This window comes from Phycodurus eques, chromosome 8 (genome assembly GCF_024500275.1).
Source record: "Phycodurus eques isolate BA_2022a chromosome 8, UOR_Pequ_1.1, whole genome shotgun sequence".
NCBI classification, from domain to species: Eukaryota; Metazoa; Chordata; class Actinopteri; order Syngnathiformes; family Syngnathidae; genus Phycodurus; species Phycodurus eques.
Window position 1 is genome coordinate 23,713,676 of NC_084532.1, and position 18,012 is coordinate 23,731,687.

The 18,012-nt window shown below is 41.2% G+C and overlaps 1 protein-coding gene across 2 annotated transcripts in view; it reads right to left on the reverse strand.

The window, feature by feature from the left end:
* tle5 (TLE family member 5, transcriptional modulator) overlaps window positions 1-17,727 on the reverse strand; it is a 45,174-nt gene extending 27,447 nt beyond the window's left edge. For both annotated transcript variants that reach the window (XM_061684215.1, XM_061684214.1), the window contains exon 1: window positions 17,028-17,727. In XM_061684215.1, coding sequence (XP_061540199.1) covers window positions 17,028-17,054 — 27 coding nt within the window. In that variant the 5' untranslated portion in view covers window positions 17,055-17,727. The remainder of the gene's footprint in view (window positions 1-17,027) is intronic.
* Window positions 17,728-18,012: the final 285 nt, after the last annotated feature.

The following is an 18,012-nucleotide window of genomic DNA, read 5'->3' on the forward strand; positions in this document are numbered from 1 at the left end:
TGCCAACATCCAGTAGTGTGTGCGTGTGTGTGTGAAACAAGGATATATGTTGTGTACTGTGTGTGAGGGGGAGGCGTGATGAGCTTGTGCGTATGAGGAGCAAATATTCACTGCCGTGAGTCATACAACCCACACAGCCTCTTCCTCACAATTTGCATAGTCCACGCACACGCGCGCACACATAGCACTTTAAATGTAGGACAACCTCTAATTCGATTCTGCCCCGCTCCTTTGAGACGTAATTAAAGCATTAAAAAGCTTTGTGCGCTGGCAAGGCAATTGAGACCGTCTTCAGCGAATAAATGGGATTCGTCGTTTCAGGAAATTACTGCCCCGCCTTCCTTCCCGTGCCACCTGAACCCCCATGCAAGGCGCTCGTGCGCGCACACACACACACACACACACACACACACACACACACACACACACATCCCTTCTCCTTGCCTCTTCACCCTGCCTCATCTGTGTGAAATCTACTGCAAAGCGTTTTTTTACACCACTGAAGAGTTAAAGAGAATGGAAGAAGATTAGGGCACACATACAAACAGAGTACCAGCAGGATACATTGGAAAACATCCTCCTCCATATAAATCCCGCCTAAGGGTAGTGGGAGTGTGGGGATCATATTTCCTGGAGCTCTGCCTGGCTGTTTACTTCTCACTTTGTGTGTGTGTGTGTGTGTGTGTGGGGGGGGGGGGGGGCAGGGACGTAGCGTTGGAATTGTAAGCCCTGGCTAATGACTAGATATTATCTCACACCCACTCTTTAAAAGGACTGCAGAAGATTTACGCAGAGTGACTAATAGTTGGCTGTGTTGTGTTTGTGGGCTACAAGGCTGTTTTGTTGTGCACCATAGCAACAGTGCAGTCAAGGACAGCGTGACTGCATCCACTTTCTGCACCCGTCAAAAAGCCTGAACGTGGAAGATGGAGGCAAACGTGCGGTTGTTAAAATGAAGCCGGAATATATATAAATACCAATCCAATGGAAATTTAACAGAGCATGTGGCTCCATATCCAAGGTGGTTTGTTTGAGCGATCTGTTCCAATAAAACAACTGTATGTTTGTGATCACGAAACAGCTTTTTATTTAGTTTTGTATTAGTCAGACAACTTTATTTGCGTTGAGCATGGAATATTTGCTTTAGTTTCTCAGACCACTCTGGTGAAAGTCACGAGTATAGTTTTTGCAATTGGCAGTGTGCGCTTTGACAAGAACAAGGTAATAGATAGCAATAACTGTGCTTTATTGTGAATCCACACCTCTGCCAGGGTTAAACTGTAACTTTTGTCATGGAAATTTACCACAACATGTGTTCTAAAAATAAATGTCTTTAGACTTGGTGAAGCAGCAAGTGGTTCATTACCCAGGATACCTTATATGAGATTGTCCTTTAACTCATGAGTTCTTTTAATGGTAAATGCAGTCTGGAGGTGGCTAATTTTTATTGGAAATGGTATAGGAGCTTCCATGTTATGCCTAGATCAGACCACAGGATTTTAGTCCCGATATTGGCCCGATTAGCTATCGCAGCCGATTTCCCAGATCAGGCCTGACATATCTCTCTCGTGTGACATAATTCACGACCAATGGTTTGGACCTACAATAGCCCTACGACGCCAAAATCAAGTCTAGCAAGTTTGATTCTTTTTTTTTTTTATATCTTCCGTGTAGTGTGACATATCAACGACAACTCTTTTTGCGTGTATAGTGATCGGTACATCCCGTGCTTGCCATTGTCAACATACTTGCATGCCATTGTCAGCATTTATTCACACGCACAAACCAATATTTTCCGAAGCTTTAGAGCATGATTCGATGGAAAGCCGACATGTTTACGTACAACTGTTAGTGCTAGCACTAGCTTGCTAGGCTACCTAACGTTTTGTTGCCTGCTTGTGAGCCGTATCGTATTAAAAGTATGTGAACATACCTCAAGCAATCCTTGAAAGAACGTTCTCTCCCGAGGACCAGTGACGAACACCACATTTTTCTACATTTTGTCCGCCTACACTTACTCACACACAGAAACAATACATTAGCGCCGCGCATTGTTGTTGTCATCGCCATGGTAACGAGTATATCCGGCCACAGTTGACCGGTGACACTTTTTCTGCTTTCACCTCTGCGACAGTGTTTGATTTGACAAGATAAAGGCCAGTGATCATAAAAGACGGGATACAGTGCTCTCGGAATAAATGTCGTGCAGTGTTGCCTCTGTCTGCTCGAGAAACGGCCAGATTTGATGGCAATAGTCTGACATAGTGCAATTGGGAAAGACCAAATTTGTCTTGTAGTCTGAGCCAGGCATTCGTCAGAAAACCTTAATTACTGCACACGTTTATCAAGGGGTATACGTTTCAAACCACCTACGATAAGGGAAAATCGATAGATCCTGTAAAAGTTATTTTGTTATAGTTTTACCCCTCTCACATGCTTTAAACAGTACTTATCAAAACCCCCTTTTTTAAGTATTCATTAGCGCCAGTTTTCACTCTCTTGCTGTCAAGAAATAGCAGATGATCGATAGCTGTTACAGTAATTATAAAACTTCAAACAAGTGATATTTTAACACACACACACACACACACAAACAGAGCTAAGGGCTGAAATGATAAATCAAATAACTAATAATTTGATTACAAAAAATACATTGCAGCAAAATCTCTGCCTCGAAGCTTCACAGGGATAATTTTTCCACACGGTCTAATGTTACTGGAGTCACAGGCAACCCTCCAGTAGAAATAAGTTGGGGCGATGGTGGCTAGCCATGAGGAAAGATTCTGTAAGCTACCAGCTGCCAGAACTCACGGCAAGGCACTCAACTCGTAGATGGGCATTTAACAGGTTAGTCAGTTAACAGTCAGCCAACTCGTAACTCTCATTCCCTGATACCCTCGTCACTCACCAGGCCAGGCCTCGGCTCGCCTTTTAAAGCCAAACACACTCAAAGTCACAAATACTATTGTAGAATGTGTGGATGGTCACCCCAAGTGAACAAACATAATGATACCTTGACCTCATCATGCACGTTATTTTGTTTAGTAATGCAATTACTCCTTTAATCGATGGCATAATTGGTAGAACACTTGATTCGGAAAATATCCAATTTCTGTAGCCCTAATGGTTAATAAGCGTCGGGTGTCTCATGACACACTGTTCTGCCTCTGGTGCTACGTCAGAAGCTGACAAATTGACAGGTCAAAATCGCACTAAATCGAAATTGGGCACTTAGCCCTCCAGTGTAAATCCAGCCAAAGAATAGCTCCAGCCTTATCACTAGAAAGAAATATCAACGGCTATGTCCAAGAGCCCGGGTCAACTCAGCTGCTTCTAGTATGCGTGTGTTTGTGTGAAAATGTCTGTGTGTGTCTGTGTTGAGGTAAAGGATTGTGTCTTCAGCCGCTCTGGACAGGGGCTTTGCAGCGCAGAGAGAGCCTAATCCTGTTTGGGCTAGGAATTTGATTTTGATTATTATCTCTCACGAACCAAACCAAGGCTTAGCCCCCCCCCCCCGCCTTCCCCACACTCACACACACCTCCCCTTTCAGCCCGCCAGAGTTGACCTCGTTAAGATGCTTTAAAGAGGATTATTCTACTTTTATCACTTGGAGTGAGGTGCCCTTGCAAACACAGACTTGGCACGGCTCGGCTCGCCTCCCTGCTCGCCGCAACTATCTTGACCCTGTGTGCAAGGCCAGCCAAGCATGCGGTAAAAACACACACAAACATGACACTCATGGCATGCTGCCCTGGAGACACTGATGCACAAAAAAATGCGCACACACACACACACACACATAGATGTGACAAGGTGGCTGTGGGGAGGCATTTAATAGTACAAGACCCCCACTCCCCACACACACACACACAACCACCACTACCACACACACACGCACACACAGGAAAAGAGCGCAGAGATTGCAAAACCGAGGGAAATGGGCAATTTGTCAAGAGCGAGGGGGGGGAAATGGTGAGGCAGGACCCGGCTGACGGTTTGGAGAGCATGTCTGAGATTAAAGCCAGACGTGTGGAGGGGTGGGGGTTAAGATTACACCCCGTATGGTTGTGCAGATGATTGATGTCTGCTTGTAAAAAGCAAGGTTATTACTCACAACAACCCACAGGGGAGGAAAGGCAAGCGGGAACGAAAGATTAGTCTCAAAGTTTGCTGCAAAGTGGCCAATGAGATGACGATGGATGGATGGATGGATGGATACAGAACTGTAGATGGATAGACAGCCAGTACTTTCCACTAACTCCTGCAGCTCCCTTAACGTTTATATTGGCTGTGACATACTTGATAGTGTCCCTGAACAATTTGTTGTCAACAACTAATCATGATGATTAGATGATTATGACCATGATTATTGGTCAGTTTTTTTTTTTTTTTTTTACTTTTTTCCTAGACTTTACACCGATCTGATAGGCTTGATCGGTATCGAACGATAATTAGCATTTTATGCTGATTGGCTTTAATGTCATAATTTGCCGATCCGATCAAAGACGTCATTGATCGGCTCCGCGAAAGACATTTCCTCCACGTCGCCATCGTGTACAGTATATTTGAATCCAAAAGCTAGTTTATTTTTAGCCTTGTCGTGTCTTTTGACGTAGTACTGTAAATATCTGACCGCCAATAAAGTTTATTTTATTTTTTTAAACATGTCAGTGGTGTGGGACAGACAACACATAATGCGTGGATCAGACTACAAGACAAATTTGGTCTTTCACAATTGCACTATGTCAGACTACTGTAATAAAATCCGCAACCCATCTTTTATGATCACTGGGCTTTATCTTGTCAACACAAAAGCGACCGGATACATTCGTTACCATGGCAACGACAACAACAATGGATCGCGTCGTGTGTATTATAAGAACAAAGTGGGGGAAAACGTGTGCTGGTAGTCACCGGGGCTCGGGAGAGGACATTAATTCAAGGATTGCTTGAGGTATGTTCACGTACTTTTCATACGATGCGGCTCGCAAGCAGGCAACAAAACGTTATGTAGCCTAGCAACCTAGTGGTAGCACTAACGGTTGTAGCTGCCGTTCTGTCGAATCATGCGCTAAAGTTTCGGTGTGTGTGAAGTACTTTAATACATAGAATACATGACCTGGATAGAGAATACTTTTGTTGAAGTATACAGTATACAGTACACAAGCAGATACAGTAAATGAACAAGTCATTTAAATAGACACACTGCTCCATCTTGTGATCGTTTTTTTTTTTTTTTTTAAACTCACTGATCTGTGATCGGCTCCAAAAATTCCTGTTCTTGTAAAGCCTACATTTTTCGTTGTATAGGTTATATTTTATTTTCTATGCCACTTTTCCTCATCACCATCATGGATGAGCTGCAGCCTATCCCAGTTTACCTTTGAGAGAAAGGGGTGTGCAACTAGGACTGGTCACCGTGGTATCGCAGGCCACATACAGACAAACAACAATATGCCCACATTTGCACCTATGGACAATTTTGCATTTTCAATGAATCTAACATGCATGTTATTGGAATGTGGGAGGAAGCCGTAGTACCTGGAAGAGAATCTAATCAAGCATGCGGATAACAAAGCGAACTTCACACAGGAACCCCCAACACCAGAACTGTGAGGCTGGAAAAAGTTCTGAAATGATTTGCCTTTGTCATATCATTAAATTGTTCTTTCTTCTTTATTTACATTTATTTAACCAAGGATAGTCCCCATTGAGATTCAGGATCTTTTTTGCAAGGGGTATCCTGGCCGTGACCAAACTTTAACTTTTAACAAGTGTGTGTAAACCTTTATATCTACTCCAGATACAAGTTTGCAAGTGTTTTTAAGCTTTCTCTATGTCTGTCAATAAACTACCTAATACCTTTTGTTGTGGCAAATACTTTCCATATCCTGACTAACCAACCAGTTAATCCAAATACATTGTCAAATTTAATACAATTGGTCCAAAATTATATTCTATTTTTCCTCATCCATCTATGGTAGCAACATATAGTGACAGGCAGACCAATTAATTGCTCTTCCACTAGGTGGCAGAATCTACAAATATTCTGTGTATCCACCTGTTGCCATTCATACAATAGAATAATAGCTTTGTGTTCAGCTAAACAGACCCAGATTTTACAAAGAGTAAGTATATTTGTGTGTAAATTGAGATGAGATTAACATTATTTCAGTACTTGCGTGACATTTTGTTGGGTGGTGTGCTGTGACATTGACTGTGCTATATTACTGTATTAAAGATGAGTACAGGCAAGAATGCGGCAAGATTGTACAGAGCAAACACAGTATGCAAGGTCTTCTGACAAACATGGCAGCTGACACTTAGCAGCCTTATAGCCATGTCCAATTATTGACAGTTACTTGGAACAGATTGTGCAAAAATAACTTTGGATAATGAGCCACATACTGCTTCACCACCATAGACATTATCATCTGATGTCGCAGCCTCCATTACATTAAATTACACACATCATTGTGTACTCTGAATTACACGGAGACAGGAAGTAGACAAACAAACAAGCAAGGTTGTCGTCGCCTTGCTGTGAATCCTGGCGGAGTCTGAATGGGATCACGAGGATGAAGCAATACATTGTTCCAGTTGGGGCCTTGGCGCTCTTAGGCGGACAAACAGACCAGCTAATTCTCTTGTCTGCTGCGATGCGGTGCGGCCTGGTATTTTGTGGCGAAGCAGAGGTCTAAGGGGGGCTCCGGCGGGGTTGAGGCCAGCTGGGCCAATCAAGCAACCCCCGTGGAGAGCTTTGTTCCTGCCCAGCGCACCGTTCTGCACCGGTGAAGGGTTAGCTCGACGCACCACCACAGCCAATCTACCCCCCCCACCCACACACACACAGGGAACAAGCTGCTGAATACTGATGCAGCAGGTCCACACAAACACACACTCGATGAGCACTCGAATGAAAACGCAAATGGTTAATCTTTTAAATTCAGGACATTCTGCCATGCAATAAACAACAAAAGGCCACTCTGCGAATAGAAAGTCTGCCAATTGCTTATGAATTTGTACCTTGACTCTTCTTCCACAAAAAAAAAATAAAAATAAAAAAATGCAGATGCACGCGACGTACACATTCATACTGCTAGACACCGGCAAGACGTCAAGGCTAAAAGGTAATAAAATCAGAAGTGTTAGCACAGATTAATGTTAGCTTAGTTGTACATACTCAAATGTTTGGCTAATTTGTCAATGTGAAGGTCTGGGATTTGTGTTTGGTGGGCCTCACCTAAACACTAATTAATAAGCATAATTTGGTAGTTTGGTGTTGAAGTGCTGCATCCACCAATGAAAATGCATCGTACTACACTCAACAGCCATCGTCCCTCAGTGTTATTTTTGCTTTTCTTTTCATATGGACTGAATCGTGCGAGTGCTCAAGCTATGCTCTGTTATTTGAGGCGCAAATAACCTGGTGCGTGGAGCTTGGCTTTAAATGGGGTTCACACATACTGCTAATCGGGCTGAATTTTAGCATTCCCCCCACTTCCGATCAAATTCAGTAAAGGGCCGTTTGTCACGTCTTGACCGATCTGCTGGGGGGAAAAAAAATACTACTTTTTTTCATTCTTTTTATTTTCCATCACTCTGGGATGGCATGTGGCACTATGCTGTCTCCCATAGGTCCGTCTTGGTACTACTACAGATATCTGGTTTGTGGGAGGAGACTTGCAATTGTTGACGGAGATATCGTCGTGTGTGTGTCATCTGTAAAACATTACACACTAAGAGCAGTAAGTACAGTGGTGCCTTGAGTTACCAGTTTAATTGTATGGTTCTACGGTTTGAACGATATTCTGGCAAGTTTGGGTTCGAAACCATCACGTAAATCAACCCGTAGTTCTGCTAGTTATTGCAGCATACAAGGTGAGCCCGTTTTCCTGATTACCGGGTTTGCTCACAATACGCTCGCAATGCAAGTGGGAGGATACGTGATGTTAATTTCAGTCAACAGCAGAGGGCGACATTGCCCACAATGGCAGCCCCCTGAGATCAGTGAAAATGTATGAATTTATCTGTTCAATTCTTATTCCATGAACCCAATATTAATCAGAATACTCTGTTTAGACTACTGGGGTCACATAAAACATATTCTTCCCCTCCAAGCCTCGAGAAGTAAAACCAGTTTGTATTTCCTAACACTAGATGCACAATGTCATCTTTGAAAATCACGTTTTATGACATTGTGATACTATCTGTATGAAGGGAGCACAAGTCACAGTGTTTCCAAGTGCAGTCATGTGTATCTTGTTGCTCTAATTGAGTCTGAGGCGGCGACGCCCCTCCCATTCAAGCCATCCTTGACAAAAATCAACATCACCTGTGACCCATGTCGTCAACTTGGCTAGTCAAAAGCAAGCCCCTGCGGTGGGTGGGGAGGTGCACGTTTGTCATGCTAATCAGCTGGCCTAACCTTAATGACCCAGACATCTGCTGGCCCGCGTGTGTCATGCCACTCCCACTCCCCGCATTCAAATTCCCCCCCCCACCCACACACACATACAAAAAGAAGATAAGCCCCTGGAGGCTGCGAAGAATCTGTGTGTGTGTCCTTGCAAGAATGATCAACGAGTCTATTTCCACTGGCTGCAAATAAACACAGCTAGGGTTGCGCACTCACACACTACACACAAATGCGGAGGGGAGGATATGGGGACGTTATTTAATGGGCGAGACAGGAGACCACCGGGATTAAGACCCCCTCCATACACAGCCGGAGGTTTTAGAGGAAAGGCTGGGGGCTCCTCTGTTAATTCAAGTGGGCTTCATAATGTCCCTGACCCTCCCACCACTACAGCAGACCTCTGTGTGTGTATGTGTGTGCGTGCGTGCGTGCATGTGTGTGAGTGCGTGCGTGGTAAGGGTTAAACCGATTTGCGTCACCTGCCAAACTCAGAGTTGAGGAACAAATGGCTTCAATTTACTTTGGGGGAAATTCCTAAGCATTTGGGGACCAGGACTGTGCGGTTTTGGCCCATTTTGTAGAGAATGGCTTCGTAAAATAAGCTTTCCCACACGGCTGGAAGTGCATTTCCAGGTTTGGAGCGAGCTAGCCAGCTGGCTGGTTAGCCGCCACCAAGCCATGCAAATATAGTATATAAAAGCATAAGTGGGTTGTATTTTACAACAATACTTAACTATATTTTTAATGTTGAATGTAACTGTGGTCACTGTCGTCAAAATGTGAGTGAGATGAATGCCACGGGCCAGTTACGTTATAGTGACTGCATTCAAAATAATCTCCTCTGTTTTACTTCACCTCCGTGACACGTCCCCTCCTTTTTTGGGTACCGAGTAGTGGGTGAACAATCCAACGCTTGGTGAATTTTGCTCCATGATGACAGTAAGACCCCCGCCCACACCAAATTAAATGAACGTGAGGTCACTATGAATGCTTGACCCAGCTGCCGAAATATCGCCATTCGCCAATGGTGAATCATAGTAAAGCTGTTTTCCATATTTACATTGAGAAAATGAGCCATCCATTCTGAGCAAATCTTATTTACATGACACATATTAATAAGAAATCTAGCCGTCTCAATAGCCAGGCTTCAACAATAGCTTGAAAAAGGACTTTCTGGGCATTTTCAACCCAAATTATCTTGCAATCCTGATAAAGGACATTAAAGATTATATTATATTATGGAAGGGGGCCTTTAAAGTAAAAATTTTTTTTTTTACCTTATTGAGGTCAAATAGCTTTACAATAAGCCATGGACCAACCCACAAAAACATACAAATGTAGGCTATACAATATCTGCTAAAATTATTGTCTCCTGTCTCAACTGCCACATCAAGATTTTCACCACCATCTCTCTGTGTATCTAAACAAACACATTCTCACTCTTGACCTTTTAAGCATTCCATTTAGATCTTAAATACACGACATTAAACTGATGAAAGCATACTAAGAAGTAAGAACACTTGATTTTAAAACGTTACTTGTTACTATTGGTATATGGGTCATTCCACTGAGGTGGTACACAATTGGTGACATGTAAGAAAAATTTAAGAACTTGAATCATTTTGTTGAAAATGTTAGTAAAATTTCTTTGATGTATACCAGTTACATTTAGGGGTTCATGGGATAAAAACATACATAGTTTCCTTCATATGACCATTATTTGACCAGTGGTCGCTTGTAACAATGACTCTAGATATGAACATGGAAAGCTGTTTATTGTATGAAAACCTTGGGAATTTTTCACACAAATACTAGTGTTACGTTAGTAAACGATAATACAGCCATTTAGACCTGTGCGTAATTTTCACACACCAGCGGTCTTTGCCAGTGCCCATGTCATGTTACAAGCACCAGTAACAATCCACAGTGCACCACACAACATCGACATTTTTATCAACAAAGTGAATCATATCTTTTGATCAAAGATAGTTAAAAACGTTTGACAGGAGGCCTTTATAAGCGGAACCGAATCAAAGTTTATAAATAAGGATTAAAGTATGCGCGTAATCATGACCACATCCTCAACACTGCTGTGACTCGTCAAAATTACCAGCGAGTCAGCAGCGCAGTCAGGAGACACAGAAAACAGCCTGTGCACTAGCGATAGAAAACGGTCGAAATTCACCAATCATTTCTCCTTCGACGAATCAAACAAGAAACCATCTAATTCTATACAAACTCGCTTTTCATCATTGCTAATAAATTGACCGTTTGAGATTGAAGCTTGTAACATTTTGACATAATTTTCTTGAAAACACTTACCAGGTTCTACCGGCCGCTCCATGTTCCCATCAAGCTCAAATGCTGCCGTATGCTGGTCGTATGTAAGCCGAAAATGGTTCTGGGTGTCGCAAAATAGTCGACCGTTTTTGTTATTTTGTTCAAGTCGCTCGAACGAAAGTATCACCGACACTTAAAAATATAAGTCAATATTGTCTCCTACTCCTTCTGAAGCAATTGATTGATCCTTCTATGATTATTTTTGGAGATTATTGCATCAATTCCAAATAGGCGTCGTAAAATGGTCGTTTGTTTACAGTTATGAAATTGAGAGGCCGCTTGCTCGTAACGTGTTTTGACCGACAAAGTTACAAGCACGATGCCCATTTCTAATAAGTGCCTCTAAGAAATCTCGCCGTGGAATGTCATTAACTTCTGTTGAGTGGTAGGCGCACCCTTTAGCAGATATTGGCAAAGTGGTTGCATGATTTTGCCGATATTTTTCATACTGTGCCTATTTCCGTTGATGACTGCTAAAATGTCACACTTCGGCGCTGGTCAAAAACTACAAAAATGTGTTTTACATGGTTTATTGCAAAATAATTGGAGGTGGAAAATTCTTGATACAATATTATTTTATATCTACGTTGATACCTGATTACTGATGATACTGTTGTGTGTTAATATTTGATGCCTTTTAATGTATTTTGCCGTTAATAATTGCTCGTAACATTTCACCACATCCGTGGAATGACCCATATACTAAAGTAGCTGCCCGTTAATGGTAGGAAAGAGTTAATTGTCAAGCTGAGACATCTCACAGTGCTTAATGAACAATTGGCTATATTTTGAGTAAAGTACTGTAGGTGGGAAAGAGAGGGGGGGGGGGGGTTGCGAGTGTCAAAGTTTGTGAAGAAATGTATTAAGGTAATATTTGTGTTTCCATTCGAGGTGTCTTCATTTTCATCATCAGTTTAGTTAGTCTGGTTTAAGCTAATAAACGCTCAGCTACGAACCTATTGTATTATTACGTCACATCCTACAATTATAGCTGCTCAAGTGAAGTTGCACAACAGGCGCTTTTTTTAATTAATGCCTTGCGGTTTTTAAACTTACAATAAATGCTAAGAATATTAAGAAGAAAAAATGCTAAGTTTAAACTGAAATGTATTTGTTTTCTTGACCCACTGAAAATATTTCAAGACAATTAAATAGTTTGCTGCTTCATGTACATTTAAGAAATGAAATTGATTATTTTAAAAAAGTAAAACAATTGGTTATTAATTTTGATGTGAAATGGCTAACTTTTTCTTGTGTATTAATAATTGGTCTTTAACCAAGCAAAAACATAATATATCCGAATACTCGATCATTCAATAAATTTTTTAATAGGATACCCGAATACTAAAATATACAATAGCTGCACCCTTACTGTACTAACAACGAACAGCTTAGTGCCGCGCTATACTGACCATGAATGTCCATTGAGTGGCACACGGGACTTTGAAAAAAACGAAAAAAAACCAGTTAAATACGTGATATATTTTCAAAATAACTGAATATCGTCACTTTTAACACGTAAAATTATATTTAAAGTAAATTAATTTGGTTGGTATGAGCAAAATGTTTTATTTTTGATCGAAAAATTAGCACTTACATTTGCCTTTTACCATGTTGTTTGTTCAGTCTATCAGCGCCTCTGCAGTCACTGTGCGCTGGAAAGCATCAGGACTTCCAATCACTAACCAGCAGTGTTGACATCATTCGAATTCATCTTATTTATTGGTTTAGAGATGCAAATATTTAATGCCCATGAGAGCAGCCTCTGGGTCCACTGCCCTATGTCCAACGCAGCAAAGGAGAGAGTGTCTGACGGAGTAATAACACAAACCAGCAAGTGACTGACGTAATAATTGCGCGACACAATAAACAGAGAGTGAAATTCATTGGCAACACCTTTAATTATCGCTTACCGATTTTATTGAGTCGTTGTTGCAGCCCTAAGTTGTTTTAATTAGGCTTTACATGATCAGGATTTTTGGGGCCAATCAGCGAGTTGAAAAAAAAACAATAACCGATCACAAGATGGAGGAATGTGTCTATTTAAATTACCTGTTCATTTACTGTATATACTTGTGTACTTAATTGTTAAAAATATATATATTTACAATAAATAATGTATCTTTGTTCATTTATTTATGCCAGTGAGGCATAGTGACAGACAGAACAAATGATAAATGGTCTTCTATTAGATGGGAGGAAGTACATACAGTAATTAATGTATCCACTTTTTGTGACATTTTTGCTTGTTGGTGTGCCGTGAGATTTTTCAATTGTAAAATATGTTCTTTGGCTCCATAAAGGTTATAGAGCTTATTTAGCATTTCAGTGCATATGTTATCGTGCTAATAAACACGATATTACTGTAATAACTTACTGTAATTAAATTACTTTATTTTTAATTAAATTACTTCACCCGCACCAAACCTTTAGTGCAATGATTCGACAGAATGGCGGCATGTTTACGTCCAACCGTTCACCAACACACGTTTTTCCCCATTTTGTCCTTGTAATACAAAGTCGGCGCGCTCCACTCTTGTTGTCGTCGCCACGGTAACGAGTGTATCCGGTCACATTTGAATTGAACAAGATAAAGCCCAATGATCGTAAAAAACAGGATGCGGTGGAATCGGAATACAAGATTTGATTGCAGTGGTCTGACATAGTGTAATCGTGAAAGAGCAAATTTGTCTTGTAGTCTGATCCGGGCATTACGTGTTGTCTGTTCCACAATGCTGACTTATTTAAAAAAAAAAAAAAAAAAAAAAAGAAAAAAAAAAAAACTCTTTATTGGCTGTCAGATATTTCCAATACTACGTCAAAAGACGCACGACAAGGCTAAAAATACTGTGCACGACGGCGACGCGGAGTAAATGTCTTTTGCGGAGCCGATCAATGACATCACTGATCGAATCAGCGAATTTTGACATTAAAGCCGATCAGCATAAAATGCTAAATATCATCTTATATCGATCAACCCGATAAAATCGGTGTAAAAATCTAGTTTTAATTTGGTTCTATGCCGGTTTGTCGAAATACATCTTAACGTGAAACCAGTCTGCGGCGCAAAATAAGATTAGGGGCCACTGTACTGCTGTACTGTGTAAAAAAATAATATATATCGCCATCGATTAATTGACTTCGACTCGACTTTCACCACAATAGTCTTTAGTCGTTCAACCCCTAGTGTGTGGGGATTCTGCCTTGCTATCATTTATCTTTGCCACTTTTTTTACATACAAGCGGCTTTGTTGAAGCTGCATTAGAATTAATTAAGTAAAAAAACATTTTTTTAAATAAATAATTACAAAAAAGCAACAATATGCCAAATGCTGTCAAGTGGGTCAGGCATCAAAAGAGGCTTTTTCCATCTGCACCACTATTAATCCAATGAACTGTGCCCGTAACCTGCGACTAGAGCAGATTACTAAACTAAATTCATTGGGGTGGGGGATAAAGAAAAAGCAAAAACCCATGTCTCGAATTTAATTGTCTAATACGAGCTCAACTGAGGAATAACTTGTAAAACCCAAAAAGAAAAGATAATTAATTCACCCTTTGATCCTCCTTAACTTAATGCTTGGAGTACAAGACACATTTGGTCTCGCACGATAGCACTATGTCAGACTACTGCCATAAAATCTTGCTGTGTCGTGGTCAGACTTCGGCAAGACTTTAAGACATTACAGTACATTATGATATCACCAGTGTCCTGTGTTTTATGATCATTGAGCGAATCTTGTCAAATCAAGCACTGTTTTGAGGTAAGGGGGACCGGAAAACGTGTCAACACTACCGGATACAGTCGTTACAAAGAAAGAAAAAAAGAGAAAAAAAAACGTGTGGTGTTGTCCCTGGGTGCTGCGGAGAGGATGTTTTGGGCTGTCAATTCTTCATGGAGCCCTGTCTTAAGGTAATGTTCAAGTACTTTTTATACCACTAACAAGCAGGCAACAGAACATTATGTAGCTAGCCAGTGCTAGCACTAATGTTTGTTTGTAAACATTATGCCGGCATTCTGTCTAGTCATGCTCTAAAGTTTCAATAAACATTGGTTTGTGCGTGCTGTTGATAATGGCGATCAAGGGGGGCAATGAGCCGTTTCAAGACGCAATCCCATTGGTTGACGTCAGGTGACAAGTCCAAGGGTTCTCGTCCAATAACGGGGCTAAAATCCTGTAGTCTGATCAAGGCATAAGCGAGGTCAAGTGTGGTATAGTGCCGTTTCACCCAATTTGACCTCCAAGTGACTTTTGAGGGATTTCTTCACCCAAAAACAGATTTTCATAAAAAGGTGATGTGATGATACTTGAGCAAGTGAGCATGCTTCCATGAGAGAGGCTAATTTATCTTGACACACTTATTTATGTCAATGTCACAGATGCAGCTCATCCACAAGCCTGTGACAGAAGAGGTAGCAGCACGACATACACAGGGTGACAGTGGCGCTAACAGGTGCTTTGAGTTCCAATGGCAGATTATAATAAACGAGACCATCTTTACAGATACGCTTCATTCCTGACTCTCGTTTGCAATCCTGTGACTCAAATATTCCACAGACATGTGGGAGACCTTCAGCTTGACTCTTAGTGAATACACCATTTTCCCCCTCTAACGTAGAGATGAAATGGTTTACCGATAAAACATGATGCAATTTTAGATTCTTAGTATTACAACTTCAAATTTTCATTAGCATTACTGCCATGCTTACCGTTACAGTGCTATTAAAATAGGCAGCCAAGATGACATCAGTACTGTATTTTTTCACTCACAGAGAAGACTAGGGCTGAGTGGGGATTTTGATTATCGTTAGTACCTTATTTAGCGTCTCAGTGCATATGTTATCGTGCTACTAAACACGATATTTTTCTCCCACAAAGAAGAATGGGACATAAGTTAAGATTTTGATTATTGTTAATAATAGAGCTACAAACGAACGAATCAGTGGTGATGCAGATTCACTTGCGAATCCTAATGAAAAAAACGAATCACCAATCAAAATTTCCGCGTTACCGTCTCGGTACATGTATTAGGGTGCTACTAAGGCCTAGATATACATATATCTAAGTAGCCTACATATGTATAGCCAAGATGATTTTCACATTTCTCACCCACAATGATGACTAGGGCAGAAGAGAGGATTTTGTCATTACTACCATATTTAGCATCTCAGTGCATGTTGCTGCACAACGAAACCGTGACAGTCACATTTATTCATCCACAAAAAAGACTAGGGCAACAGCGCAAATGTTATTTATTGATACTACCGTATTTAACATCTCTGATAGTAGTAATTTCTTCTGGTTTCCCATACCTAGTAGGCAAACCAAAGCTAACTGTAAGCATAACAACAAAGAAGACGTGTCTCAGTAAGTGACGATGTCAAATGCATCTTTATGCCGAGTAACGATCAAGACAGCTTGCTAGCTACCTGGCTATGAAGCCACATGCTTGTACAGATATTCATCCATCCATCCATATTCTATAGCACTTGTCCTCAAACCAGTCGTAACATGCAAACTCCACACAGGAAGAGTGAGCAGAGATTTGAACATGGGACCTTAAGACTGTGAGGCACATAAACTAACCACGAGGACAAACTGCTGACTCGATTTGCTGTCCATCCATTTTCTCTGGTGCTTGTCATCATTTGAGCTGGAACCTATACCAGCTGTATTTGGGATGAGATGCGGGATACACCTTGGACAGGTCACCAGCCATTTGAATTGCAGGGTACATATGAAAAACAATTCACACGCACATTCACATCTATGGACAATTTAAAGTCCCCAATAAGCCTAACATGCATGTGATGTGGGAGGAAGCAGGAGTATCCAGAGAAAACCCACAAAGCGCATACCAATTCTCAGCCGAGATTTGAACAAGGGACCTCTGAAGCAAAATCTCCTACCCATTACTCCTCTGTGCCAACCAATCTTAAATATATATACTCTGAATTAGAACATTTTATATTCAACTCCATCAATGTAATACAGTACAAGCCCACTTATGTTTGGCCAGTGGTAGAGTGCGTGCTATGGACTCAGTCTCTGTTACCATGGCAACGCAAGAGTTCGGGCTTCCAATACTAACATGCATTAAAAAAAAAATTTATATGCCATGCAATTTAACAACCAGACTTGCTGAATACAATGTTTGGCTATTTTGTGATTAGCATAAACACACTAACGAGCATTGTTTAGAAAGCAGAATAGCAGGAGCCCTCCATATTCAAAAAGGAGAAATGCCAAATAAAAAATTACTTACTGAGTGTCTTGATTGTGGAAACATCATGTCAGTCCCTTGTTGCTGTCTTTCCCCCCCCCCCCCCTAAAACCAAAAAGCCTTGTGTTGATGTTTTTCCTTTGTCCCACCCCCCAAAAAAGCTTTCAAGTGGAGCTGTCCAGCGTCTAGCTCACAGCTAGCTCGCGAGAGACACCCCCAAAACACAGAAACACACACCTTAACCCCAATAAAAATCTCAAATTTGACTTTGGTTTGGTCTTGACGTCGTGGTTGGAGCTAGCCAGCGAGCATCTAAGCTAAGCTAGCCGTAATTCTTCCCCCGCAAAAGATGTCACTCAAAAATTATTCATCGCTCGGGAGGGCATTTGGAATTACGCTTTACACTCACTCGGTGTCACCTTAAAAAAAAAAACGCTATGAAAAAACAAAGCAAGTCGACTAAGTTTGCTCGGTGAAAAATGTAGGGAAAAAAAGACAAAATGTCTGCTCGTTAGTTCATTCCCGTTTTTTACGTCCCAACTCGCGAGAGGAAAAAAAGCCAAAAAACACACACACACAAACACAGCAGCGATTCGTATACGTGTCGTTAAAACCAGCCGACAACTTTCTGGATTAAAGACAGAGGAAAAAGCGTTTAAAAAGTCGTATTGTCTCTCCTTGTCGTGGATGTGAAGTCAAGTCTTGTGCGTCTGTCTTCTCTGAACGACGACAAGCCCGGATGCCTGCCTTTACGCCCGACATAGAAATACACTGGCTAGATAAGCCCGGAAGACAAGCGCACAGCTACACTAAGGACAGATCTATGTGATGAAGCTCTACAGCAGCCAGACGCTTTTGCACATGTATGAGCAGATAGCGTCACCATGTGGCTATTACATGTAATAATGTAATTTTAAAAAAATTATATTATGAAACGATAAATAAAAATCTCTCTCTTAGCTGCCTAAGGAACCCCGTTTCCAAAAAAAAAAAGAAAAAACTAGGAAAAGTAGGAAAACAAATCATC